At 40.8% G+C, this 13,227-nt stretch overlaps 1 protein-coding gene across 1 annotated transcript in view; it reads left to right on the top strand.

The window, feature by feature from the left end:
• The window catches only part of CR1 (complement C3b/C4b receptor 1 (Knops blood group)), a 90,153-nt gene that overhangs the window by 1,457 nt on the left and 75,469 nt on the right, over positions 1-13,227 (top strand). Inside the window, exons 2-11 of the mRNA XM_067310442.1 lie at positions 6,197-6,352; positions 6,878-7,066; positions 7,658-7,757; positions 8,311-8,396; positions 8,821-9,033; positions 9,661-9,843; positions 10,457-10,645; positions 11,337-11,537; positions 12,341-12,523; positions 12,982-13,170. Of these exons, the coding sequence (XP_067166543.1) occupies positions 6,232-6,352; positions 6,878-7,066; positions 7,658-7,757; positions 8,311-8,396; positions 8,821-9,033; positions 9,661-9,843; positions 10,457-10,645; positions 11,337-11,537; positions 12,341-12,523; positions 12,982-13,170 (1,654 nt within the window). The 5' untranslated portion in view covers positions 6,197-6,231. The remainder of the gene's footprint in view (positions 1-6,196; positions 6,353-6,877; positions 7,067-7,657; positions 7,758-8,310; positions 8,397-8,820; positions 9,034-9,660; positions 9,844-10,456; positions 10,646-11,336; positions 11,538-12,340; positions 12,524-12,981; positions 13,171-13,227) is intronic.

A 13,227-nucleotide genomic window follows, 5' to 3' on the forward strand; every position in this document is an offset into this window, starting at 1 on the left:
TTCTAGTATATAGCACGTAGATAGTGAAACTTATCTGCAGCAAAGCTAGTGTGATGGCTGCTACTTAAATCCCCATGCATAGGTGTGGGTTAAACAACACCCCAACTTTTATAGCTTTCTCCCATGAATCTTAACTTGTGTTTAGGTAAACTCCATTTTTTCTCACTCCTACTATTATCCTTGTAATAAAGGCAAAATTGTCAGACTTGGAATTCTAGAATTAAGTAAAGAAATGAGCATTTAGGTACCTAAATGGGAAACCAGTTTTTATTAGCTGTTATACCTGTTGTTTCCAATGACTTCAGCAGGATTTATAGGAGCCCCAGAATTTCTGGGATCAAAATCGCTTGTTTTAAATGTGTAAATAAATGTTGGACATACCTAAAGTAGGTGTGTATGCTTGAAAAATGTAGACCAGGAAGTTTAAATAAAAAAGAGCCTCTTTTTTGCCGTTACTGCCAAGGAGCTCAGCAGTCCGGAAGCCTGAGGTTTACCATGGAATTTTGAGAGCTCAAACCCAATTGTTTTAATCACCCCCAGTATTTTAACTCAGTAACGCTGTGATAGAGGGGGCCACATCAATGGCCCAGGCACTAATCCCAACATCTTAGGCTCTATGAGGAACTTAAATGGTGTGTTGGTCTTAGGCAATTACTCTGTAGAGAGATGAAACTCAGAGTGGGTGAGAAAGTTGGGGGGGGTTTTATTAGTTTTGTTCCGCAGGATCTTTCCACTGAAATGCAGGCTTGTTGCTGCCTTCTGCAAGGGTAGCATCATGACTTCTTTGTTTTTAAATTTTATAGTGCTTAGAAATAAGCCAGGAAAAGGGGAAAGAGAAAATATTGTGAAGGAAGAGATTTATAGTCTGTTGCATAGTAATATTCACTGTCACTTTCCAGAGTAATCCTCTAAATGCATGAACTCGCACCTGAACAGTCTGGCTGCTTCTAGCAATAAATCTTCCTGCTATACAGGAAAGATGAATAGAAATGTACTGTAAGATATTTATGCGCAATATGCTGTAATAACTTTACACAATGCTAAGAAGTTAATTATATTTGTGTCATTGAGTAGTTAATGGTTGTAACAAAACAAATATATATTTTTACATGCCAGAATTCATGAATGTAGCTGCTAATATGTTGGCAGTCCTAACTCTTTAATCACTGCTAAAAATCCATTCTGCGACAGAAATTTTGGATCCCTGACTTCGGGTCCCGTATTCTTATCCAGTAGCTACTTGCTTGGGCAGCAGCCTTATTGGCAGTAGTCTCCTGGGCTGTGGGACGGAGCCTGTCGGCCGTATCTACAGAAGTCAGAATACGTGCCTCTGTGCTTTAGTTAAAGCCTAAATACAATTCTGTTCTCCTTTATTTTAACTTTCAAAAGGTGTAAATGTGTGTCTGTCAAGCAGAGCACTGGCAAATGTGCGGTGATCTCTGTCCTTTGCGGTGATCATATACTCATCGTGGTGGTGCAGGTGAATAATAACTGTGCCTGACATTACAGCTTGCAAGTTCTCCAGAGCATTGGTGGTTGGGATTGGGCAATGCCAGAGAGCGCACAGATCTCCCCAGCCTGAAACCCGCTAGCAAGTGTTTTGTGCCAGGTATTTCCCTGAAATCACCTGACTTTCATGACATTATTCATGCAAATACTCCAGAATAAATAAAGATTGCACAATTTACCTGAATGTGAAGATTAGACAAGAGGCTTGCGCTTTCAGTTACACCAGAGTTGTCTTCCTATGCTAAGCAGATACAGGGTGTGTTCAAAACACTATAGTAGTTTATAAAGAATTGTATTTAGCTGTGTGATAAATGGACTTGTCTACTTCGTTAGCATTGCACCAAGAGGAGATTTCCCCTGACTTATCTCTATCCTTATTTACTAAATGTAGCAGCATGCACTGCCTGGTGCTAAAAGCTGTCTGCCTGGCAGGACCGTCCGTTAAGATGTGCACTGCTAACTTTGCATTCATGGGGCTGCAGTTCAGGGGCTTGCTGGCATGTCATCTTTAGATCTTGTTTTAATAAAAAAATGTTTGTGATCACTCCAGTGAAATCCTTTCAATCTCTGCTGTCGAGGATGGGGAGAATTGAAGTGTGAGGAAAAAGGCTTAAAATAAAACCAGTCTTGACTAGCTTGAAGTTGAGTATTCTTGCTGTGACATTACAGCTGCTGTTTCTCTGTAACTCTTCCCCTTCCAGTCATCCCTGGCAGCTCTGTTTGTCCTTGCATCCTTCTCTCTCCTGTTTTGTGACGGCTAATGATGTTAAGAGCTCAGCACAGCCATTCCCAGGCCCCAGGGCTGAGCGCTGCAGGAACGACCTTGAGAGAGAGGTATGAGAGAGAGGTATTGCCTTCAGTACTTGCAGCAAATGCCTGTATATGAAGGGAGCTGAGAGGTTCCTGTCCCAAATGATTGTGACCTGCTTACCTAAACTGCTCTGGAAGAGTGCTGCAGATGCCACCTCTGCTGTTTCTGTCCAGCTGTTCTTTTGTCTCTGTCAGGTAGTGAACACTGTTTGTAAACTGCATCTCTGTATTTAATATTTGGTGAGATGGATGTTCCGTGTCTGCTTGGAATTTTGCTACCTTATGGCCTACTGCTGATTTTTTATTTTTTATTTTTTTTAGGTTAAATAATACAGTATATGCAGACTTGTCTTGCTGTATGTTGTGTACTCTTGGCACTTAGGCACAAATATCACATGAGCTTTTATTTGCAATAAAAAGATTTTAAAAACCCTTGTTTCCCCTGTTATTTTCCATCAGCGTTTGCTATAACTATCTGTATGGTCTACTGGCTTTGTAAGATAATTGTTTTTGAATCTATGGGGTCTATGGAAAGTATTTAGAGGAAGAGGGTCGGTAGTGGAGAACAGACTTGTCTGACTTTCAGGAGTTACAGAGATGGTTTGGAAATGACCAGTGCTATACGCCGGAGCTACTGCTGCCATTCCCCTTCCCTAAATAATCAGTTTTAAGGGTTTTGTAATTGGAGCTAATGGAAATCAAATTTGAATTTTCTGTGGAACTGTTAGGAACACCTTTTTCTGAGGGGGGAAAAAAAAAAATCTCTAGAATGCATTTCAAGAAAAGCAACCAGTCTTATGAATCTGTAGCTGTGATTTCCAGCACATGCAGCTGGAAACCAACTTTTACAGTTGTCTCTGAACTGTGCTGTTCCCATTAGGTTAGTGTAGGAAGATCTGTGTGTACCCATGTGTTTGACTGGAAGGAGTTATGCAAACTCAGGGAGATTGCTGAGGGGACCAACTGAGAAAGCGGCGATTTTGCAGACCGTATGAATACTTCACTGCTTTTCTTTGCTAGACAAGGGACTCACCAGCCACAGCCTGAAGAGAAGTTGCAGAAACTTTGTGGATGTGGTCAATGAAAACCCCTTTATCTTGTTTACCCGATTGCAGACTATGGGTTTAGGAAGTCCTATGGGTGTTTTGTAGCTGTCAAAGCGGGGATGGTTTTTTGTATAGCTGTTTCCCAAACCTGATTTGTTCCAGGCTGATACTCATGGCAGTAAGTACAGCGACTACGCAGTTACTAAATAATCTCCTGGGAGGCAAGGTGCCCATAGGGAAGTTGCTTATTTTTTTTTCAGCACAAAGAAAAAAAAATCAGACAGATCATTGTGAGTCATCTGGAAAAATTAAATCAAGGAGAAGGTCTGTGTTTGTGTTTGAGATTAACTGGATTTTTGTAAATATCTGATGGAGGTCACTGCCTTCTCTGAAATAACCGGGGCCTGTTGTGAGCAAGCCCAAACTTGTGGTGCAAAATAAGGCAGCATGTTGCATGGTGTTTTGCAAAGTGAGAACCAAATCTATCTCATTACTTTTTGGCTTGGACCAGCTGAACTTTAGAAAGATAATATATCCCACCAAACACAGGGATGCAGTAGGTTGTGGGTTTTTTTTTTTTTTTTTTTGCCAGAACTCCTCAGATTGGGCAGAATAAAGCAATACCTACGAAAAACAAGATCTAGGGGTAAAAAGGCTATTGTCAAATTTTTGATGGTAATTCAAGCCTGCTCTAAATGAAACCATGCAGCCAAGGTGCATAAGGGTAAATGGTTATGACCTCTGCCAAAACTCTCATTGCTGGAAGACAGGCTAACAGAGGCAACTAGGTTCAGGTACAGCTTTCAAGTACAGCTCAATAGGGAGAAAGCGTAGCTGGGTTTCCCTTCAAGGACTTGGGCGTCCAACGTGAGCAACATTCCCCAAGACCTTGTGCTCCACTGAGTTCTCCTCTGGCTCTTCCAGCTGCTGTTATTTTAATGGGATTAGAGAGAGTTGTTTGAAGAAACCATATTTCGAACACTCATCATAAGACTTTCAAAGGCAGAAGACATGCACTTGTGACAGATGTGCCCCAGGGTGAAGCAATCATCTCAAGTAGGTCCAAGTAGCGCACTCCAGTGTATATCTTATGTCAGAACGACACTGTCTGCCTTACTGTTGCTTGGTGTTGGAACAGGCAATGACCCATTCAGCCAAGTTCCAGATTACTTTGTGTGCATATCATTTCAGGAAAGAATTGGCAACTCAGAAAATAAACAATTTCAACATCTGCTGGATTGAATTCAGTTCTCTAATGTTTCATTTTGTAGGTTGAATAAACTGCTTCCTTGTTCAGAGGAGGAGTTAATAATTTATAGGTAAACTGGCACAATTCTGGTCTCTGCAGAACTCAAACTTGTCTGTTTTTAGCTTTTTCTGAGCATTTCTGAGGGTGTAGGCATATCGTAACTCCTTCTTTAGCACTGTGGTGCCTGGTTTCAGGGGTGTTTAAATGAGGAAGGTCATCACTTTGTCTTGCAGGAACCAAACATATCTGACCTCTGTCTATCTCCTGCTGACAGACCTTCAGGTAAGATAACTGGAGCTGTACAGCTTCAGGCAACATTGCTCTTAGGAACTGGATTGGAGCATTCTTGCGATGCTAGCAGGCATGCATATTAGTAAAGCTAAATCAAGTTAAACCAAGAGCTGTAGCAAGAACTGAGGGAAAGCCAGAAAAATGAAATAGCAGCAAGAAGAGCTAGGTTTAGGGCAGATGGGGGAAAAAAGAGGGGAATAACTTTAGTAGGAAGACGTGCTTAACTCTTCTTTCTTTCTTCTTTTAGTTACTAATTTCTCATTAGAGTCACCTTTGGTCAAAGCCTGTACAATATAGAAAGCTTCAAAAAAGACTGTCTCATTTCCAGAAGCAAGGTAGGTACATAACATTAAGAGGGTTTAGGCTCATGAATTATAATCCTGGATAACTGAAGGCCAGAGAGGACTTTTTTGTTGATTTCTAGGGGAGCCAGATTAGTCCAAATTGTACTTGTATCACTTCCTGAAATGGAATTTAGTCTCCTAAATGACTTCTATGCTTTATAGCTTTGCTCCAATTGGTATTATTTGCACAAAGCTACAGTACAGACGTAATATAGTTGTATCTTTTTAGTTGGGTATTTTTCACACACTGACACACGTACACACCCACACACCCTGTATATAAGATATTGCTGAGGGAATGTATTGATTCTACCTGGATTTCACCTGACTATGAATTTGCTTCCAAGAAATTTGTTACTAAAACAAAATGTTTTATCCACGTGTTAAATTTCAGGGGACTTTTCCAGAAGGCATAGAGAAATTTATGACCCCGTAGGTATTCGTTTGACTGGTCAGCTGGGAAGAACTATATGTGGGCATGCTATATAATGGTTTGAAGTAGACCCTGGCAAACTGCAAAGAACTTATCTTATGGTTTGGGTGGAGATTTTATTCTTTATTCTTCTTTGTATCTTATTTTTAAATTTTAATTGAAAACTACATGCTCAAAAATGCAAAGAAATGAGACTAGTTGAGTAAAGCTCATGGAAGTTGCTTAAAAAGTACAGTCCTGTTTATGCTGTATTTTCATTTCTCTTTGTGTGAGGTGTTTGAGCCAATTTTCCTTACCCAAATTCAGTCCTACCTCAGCAGATCAGATCCTCTGTGGAGTACATTGGTGCTGTCTGCCCCAGCGGAGGCTCTGTTACAGTTTGTGCTGCAATAGCATCTACAACATCTACCCAAACCATAACTAGAGGAAAGAGACTGAGAAATGAGACCTGTTCATATGAGCTGTGTTTATACTAAATATAAATTCAGTGCTCTATCCCCTGATATTTTTACAGATATTTTGCCTGGAAAAAAAAATGTGATAACTTCCATGAGATCTTCAGGCAGGGAAGCTGGAATAAAGATGTCAGCTTTGCAGCCTGGGAAGCAGAAGTATCATGCCACCATCTTTAGACTATTACTTGCTGCTGGTCTTGTTGCTGCTGTCCAGAGTAAGTGAACATGAACATGAAGCAATCCACCAGGATAAACTAATATTCTTTGAAGGGAAACTTTCTCCTGAGGTTCATATACCTCTGATCATTCTCTTTTTCTCATTGCCTTTGCATTTCTATAACACTGTAAATTTTTGTGATCAGAATCTCTCTTCCTTTGCTTTTTCTCCCTTGCTCTGCAGTATTTATAGCTATGATTCCAGATGAAAAAGGTGCACTGGTTTATACTTAATGGGAATAGGAAAAAATTAATCTGGGTTTTGTCACTAGCTTTTGAAACAATTGGATGAAATCTGAAAAGTGAACAGAAAAGCACATGGTGATGCTTCTCCTCTGCGCTCCAGCTCCTTCCCCTGTGGCTCTCAGCTGTCCTGAGGCATTGACCAGCCTTCTCCTTGTGTTCAGCAGCTCAGGAGTTATGGCCGCTGAAGTGTCCTCTCTTGGACCTTCACAGTAAATCAGGCCTAAACTCTAAATGCTTTTCCTCAGAATGTATTTCTGATGGATCTTTTCTGTTCCTAGGTGCCTGCCAGCCTCCACCACGTTTCTCATTTGCAGAACTGAAAAATGGTTATCGTGGCATTGACAAATTTCCTGCTGATTCAGTGGTGAAATACGTTTGTCGTCCAGGTTACATGAGAAATTCCCATGTCAACGACACTTTGGTTTGTGAAGGGAATAAGTGGAGCGGATCAGACAAAATTTGTATACGTGAGTATGTTTTAGGTTTACTTTTGATTTTATTTTTTATTCACTGATCCTGTCAGCTCATTCTGTTTAAGCAGTATAAAAGTGATTATATGGGATGGTGGAGGATCAGTGATGTGACATGAAACACCAGTTATACTCCACTAAGTACCCGAAATGATGGCAACAGCTGAAATCTGCTTTGATGCTTTGATTGTTGACTGACTGTGCAGTATTGAAAAGTGTTTTCTTCTGCTCTGACACTTTGTAACTCTTGGTTCAAAAAATGCATTTTGAACTTTCAATAACAGAATGCTCTAGTTATGAAGAAACACTGTTGGACTTGGCAGGTTTACTTCAAAACTCCTGTTAGACTGGCACATGCAAAAATGCCAAGCAGAGGCTGACTGCATCATGACCTCGCAGATTTCTGATACCTGTAGTCTTAACAGAATCTTTGAATCATGAGATAATTTAGGGAAGGGAAATCTGGAGGTTTCTGGTCCACCCCCTTGCTCAACAGAGGAGGAATATTCTGTTTTCCTTCTGCATTTTATTTTACTGGTTCTTCAGGAAAATAAAATAAGAAATAATTCCAGTCCTGTTGTCCTCCAGCAAAGTTATGCAGCTATCCTGGAGAGCCAGCCAACGGCAGACTCCTTCTAGGAGAACAATTCAGTTTTGGTTCAACAGCAAACTTCACCTGTGAACCTGGGTAAGCAATGAGCAACTCAGAGGCACAGATCTTTAGGACCTTAAGAAACTTTATATTAAAGAGCCATACAAAAAAAAACTCCATAAAAAGATCACTTTTATTTGAGAAAATATTTTTCTGAACAGTCACACCTTTATAGTTTAACTTATTGCATCATCTATAACCATTCTGCTATTTTGCTTGGATCTGATGTCCAGGAAGACAGGGATATCTGTAATCCTACCTCTTTTTACAAGAAGTATGCAAGATAAAAGCATGAGATGTCCCAGCATAAATGTTATGTGTCACTGTAGCTGTATTTCAGAATCAAAATACTGCATTTCTCACAGATTAAAATTTTAGATAAAATAGACATTTTTCCATAGAAACCAAATACTTATTCATTAAAAAATATAGTTTTGTCAAAAATTCAGTGTATTATTGAAAAAATGCCATTAATTAAAGCTCTAATTATGCTAATATAAGGAAGCTAAAGCCATACTGATGGCAGCGATATAGACAATATATCAGAACCGAGTTTGACATGTAGTTTTTCCCCTCCTATTTCACATAGGCACAGACTGGTTGGAAATTCCCAAATTCAGTGTGTCATTAAAAATGGGGTTGTTACATGGGACAAGGAGATTCCAATCTGTGAACGTAAGTAAAGTTCCTTAATTGAATTATTGTGCAAATGTTACTGAGGCTGGATAAAGAAATAACCACGTTATCCTATTGACAATTTCAGCATTTCACTGCATATTAATTTGCATATATATATATATTTTTTTTCTGCATCGTCCTGTAGAAAAGTTTACTCTCTGGGAGCAGGACAGCTGCATGTAAGATGGACATATCCCCAAACTACACCACTGCAGGGTCAGTTCTCTGCCGTGTGTGACCAGTGGTGTGCAACTCTCCCGAGCTCCTCGGGAACTACCTTTACTTTCACATGGCCAGCGTTTCTGGCACCTTATGTTTCAACTTCTTTCTCTTATCAGATCCTTGATTTGAAATGATTTAATTCCTTCTCTCTCTTTCTCCCTTGTTCTTCCCTTCCCTCCACCATCCCTCTTTTCTTTAGCAATACCATGCTTACCCCCTCCAGATATAGCTAATGGAGTGTATAGTGGAACTGTCGGAGATGATTTCAGTTACGGAGCATCTGTCACTTATCAGTGTAACACGGTCAAAAGAGGGGAGACGCCTTTCTCACTGATCGGAGATGCCTCTATTCACTGTACGACCGTGGATAACCTAAACGGTGTCTGGAGCAAGCCTGCCCCTGAGTGCAAAGGTGATCTCTTCCTGTGCTTGGGATGACAGTGCACAGTTGTAAACTCATGGGCACGGGGCAGCAACACCAGCCTTAGCAGTTTAACTGGTTGTCTAGTGACCAGTCTCCTAAAGCTGTATTCTTCTTTGGAGCTGTATCTCTCCATTATGTTACTGCAATCACCTCTTGGAGAAGAGGCCCGCTGAGTTTCGTAGTGATAATAAGAACTACGGTCTCTCATAAGGGAGCTCCCATTGCTGAGGCAGTGAATTGCTCACGGTCACTAAGTCAGCAAGGGAAATTTGAGTGATACTTTATTCGGGTTCACAGAAGACCAGACAATGTATCTGGCCTGCCAGCCTGTGTGAAATATAATGCCTGCAAAGAATTTAGAAAATTGGTGTAATGTCTGCCACCTTTGCTTTGTTCTTTTTATGTTTTGCCTTAACTAAATGCATGAAATAAAAAATGCTGCAATACAGAGTGAGGAGCAGTTCAAAAATATCATGTCAGTTTGGTACCTTGTGCTGTACATTTTCCACCTTTTTGGTGCACATATCTTATGCTACAGGAATATCTTTAATATTTTAATCTCCCCTCTTAAGTGTAACTGTTGATTTCCTAATTGATGGTGTTTCCCTGATACAGTGGTTCGCTGTGAACATCCAAATATTGACAATGGAAAGCTGTTGAGCAGGTATAGAACTCAGTACACTTACAGAGACACCGTCATGTTTGACTGTAACTTCCGCTATACCCTGAATGGCAGTGATATATCTACATGCACAGAAAATAGCCTCTGGGACCCTCCAGTGCCAGTTTGTCAACGAAGTAAGTGCCATGGAATGAGCTCTACTCTAACTTCTCCAGAAACTGCTTCAGTGAAATTCCTGGTGGTTTAAGAAAGCGTTAGTTTTTGAAAATAATGGCTCCAAAATCTAATTCACTGGATTTTTTGAACAATCTCTCTGTTGCACAAAAGTGACTTTCCATTTCATGTTTTCTGGCAGCACTCTGGAGGAAAAATAATTTTAGGAATTTATAACTTCAGGCCATATAGACTAAAGCCTTGTCCAAGTCAAGCTGGTGAGGGTTACTCGGTGGAATTCAAAGAGACCAAATTAATCTTCCTATATTTAATATTTTTAAAGTCCATTGACCCATGAGGACAGAGCCTCAAATAGTATGTATTATAATTTATATCTCATTATAACATAATAGTGTAAATTACTTACAGTCTGAAATTATTTATACATTTTCATTTGCTTACATTGAATTCACTGTTCAGCATTACTGAATTCAGATAATTTCCTTATGTGGATCTCAGAAAAAGATCAATGTGAGCCCGTGATTTTTTTCCAGGTTCTCTCTTATGCTACATTCTATTATGAACCTTGCTGATTTATCACTGGAAATGTCCTTAATTTTTTTATTTTATTCCTAGGTAGCTGTGATGACCCTCCTGATGTCTATAATGCTGTTAAAGAAAAGGTCGCTGGCAATTTATTTCCTGTTAAGACTGTAGTTACATACGAGTGTAAGGTGGGCCATGAGTTCAGCCCTGGAGAAAACATGTGGCATATTGAATGTCTGCCGGATTTTACATGGACTGAAGTTTCACCTTCTTGTAAAAGTAAGTTTATAATCCTTTGGCTTAATTATCCTTGCAATTTGGCAAAACTATTACTAAGTAAAGAAACTTTACATAGTCTGCTGTTGTGCATATCACGGGGTTGGGGGAAAGAGGCAAGGATGAACGCGAGGAATACTGTGATTACCCAATCAACTGTGTGATTAACCTGTTTAACTAAGGGACTTCAGCGCTGTAGTTGCAGGCTAAACAGCCCAGCAGGCATGGCAGACCCTGTTTAAGTCCAAGCAGTTGCACCTAGGCTGCTCCTAGTACCCAAGTTAACATGTTTCTGGTCATTGCTGTGACTCTTGAACTCCAGTTTATTCCCTGGCCTCAGTGTTTTCTCTGCTTTACTTACCAGCCATGCTTTCTAGTCCCTTTAGTCTGTGGAAGAACAGTCGCTGCTATGTCAAGGGCCCTTTGCTCCATCTGAGGATAGATTGCAATTGCAGAGGCCCTTGCAAACACCCCAACACACAGGAGTGTGTCAGGGATGATGTTGGGGTGGATTTTGTCTGCTGTGACAGGTTTCAGCATATGGCTCTGCAGAGTTTCTGAGCAATCCTGCTTCCAGGGGAAAGATGGGCCCAGGGCGTACAAAGCATTCATTCTTTCACATCAAATGAATCTGCTGTCATCCAGGTATCTTTGCCGTGATTTCAGACTGTTGCTAATGTTTGGTATTTCTCAGGAGTTCGTTGTCCAAATCCGGATGTCAAAAATGGAAAGCACAAACATGCATGGAGATATAAAGAAAACAGTTATGAGTATGGAGACAGCGTTCGAATTATATGTAATGATGGCTATGCTTTCAAAGGTCCTGACACCGAAGTTGTGCTTCAGTGTACAAGGAATGGTGCATGGGATCCTGAAATACCTGAGTGCATTCTAGGTGGGTAGAGTTGGTGAAGCATATTGGCTTGGTGACTGCTTATTTTTGACTGCAAAGGTTTGGGTCACTCTGTACAGTGTAATTGCCTGCTCCTCTTAGCAGAAAAATGCGTGCAAAAATATACATATGACCTTAGGTGATGATAGTAGTAGCCAAGCAGTGTTTAGTTCCACTTTCATGTATCCCTGAACCTAGTCTTCTTCCTCTGTTAGTTGAGAAGTAATAGGCAGCCAAATATACAGATGGATCATTATATTGCTTGGGGATTGCTGTGGAAAAAGTAAGGGGTTTTGGCAGCAGGCTGATTCAGTGTTTGGGAAATCAAGAAGAGTTTTGGTAGCTTGCAGGGGCTTAGAAGATGGCTAAGAAGACTCAGAGAACTTTACTTACCTTGGATACTTCCTTGTCCTGGCCATAATGTTGCCTGTCAGGTTCTCAGTAATCTCATGAATCCAGTTTAGTGAGAAACCATTGGCTGCGGTCATCTGGGAAAATAATGGTGAGTGGCACTGAGTACCCTAAGGGGAGACGTGCAGCCTGAGTAGGGTGAGATGTGCTGCCCACAAAGAGTGTTCCCTATAGCAAGCACCTTCAACAACAGCCTTGGGAAGACTTTACTGTAGGAGCAGAAAGTCCTTTAAAGTTACAAAAGAAATGTTGAGACCTGTCATTTGCATTTAGATGATACTCACCCTTTTTGTCAGGGTTCAGATGTTCTTGATAACCTTGTCTTCTATATGAGAAGTACCTCCACTGGAATTCCTTCAGAATACATGAAATCTTTTATCTTCTGGTGTTTGTAGAACCTCATTGCCCAGAACCAGTCATTGATCATGGAAGAGAGGTTTATAAGAGTAGAGGTGACTACTCCCCTGGGACTCAAGTGAGGCTAACATGTGATTCTGGCTATGTCCTCAGAGGCCAGGACTCCATTGAGTGTCAGGCTGATAAGAGCTGGGCTCCTCAACTACCACTTTGTGACAAAGGTATGTGTAATGCAACATCATTGCTGAGAAGAAGTACAGTACATAACTATTTAGAAGCAGTGGTGAGTAGGCAACCTACCTTCAGCATCTACTTCTGGGAAGAAGGTCACTGGCTTATGGGCTTAAACCTTTTATTTATGTAACTTCTCCTGGAGCTGTAAGCCAGGTCAGAGCTGTGCAAGAGGTGAAAGCATTAGGTTGATGTAAGAGGCTACTCTGGGGCCTGATCCGGCAAGTAGCTGGGCAGCAACTTAATGTGAATTTGCCTAAGTTCAAACATGAAGTCAATTCTTGTACTTCACTGATATCCAAGAACCAGTTCTGATTCTCACCTGAATATTATAATCATGCTTTTCTTTTTCACCCTTTCCCCCTTTTTCTCTTTCCCCCTTTTTTTCTTTCCTTTCCTTTCCTTTTTTCCTCTTTCCCCACTTTTCTTTTTTTCCCCTTTTTTATAGTCTGTGGCAAACCTCCAGAAATCATCAGTGGGCAGCACTCTGGCTTGGAAACAGAGCACTTCCCCTATGGATCCCAGGTAACGTACAGATGTGCAGAGGGTTTGTCCCTCGTTGGGGAGTCCTCCATTTACTGCACGTCCGACGATGGGGTAAACCTGATGTGGAGTGGACCTGCCCCAGAGTGCAAAGGTGATTCATTTCCCTTGTATGAGGTCAGATTCAAGTTCAGACCTAGGGGCAATATTA

This window comes from Apteryx mantelli, chromosome 25 (genome assembly GCF_036417845.1).
Source record: "Apteryx mantelli isolate bAptMan1 chromosome 25, bAptMan1.hap1, whole genome shotgun sequence".
In the NCBI taxonomy this organism is placed as follows: domain Eukaryota; kingdom Metazoa; phylum Chordata; class Aves; order Apterygiformes; family Apterygidae; genus Apteryx; species Apteryx mantelli.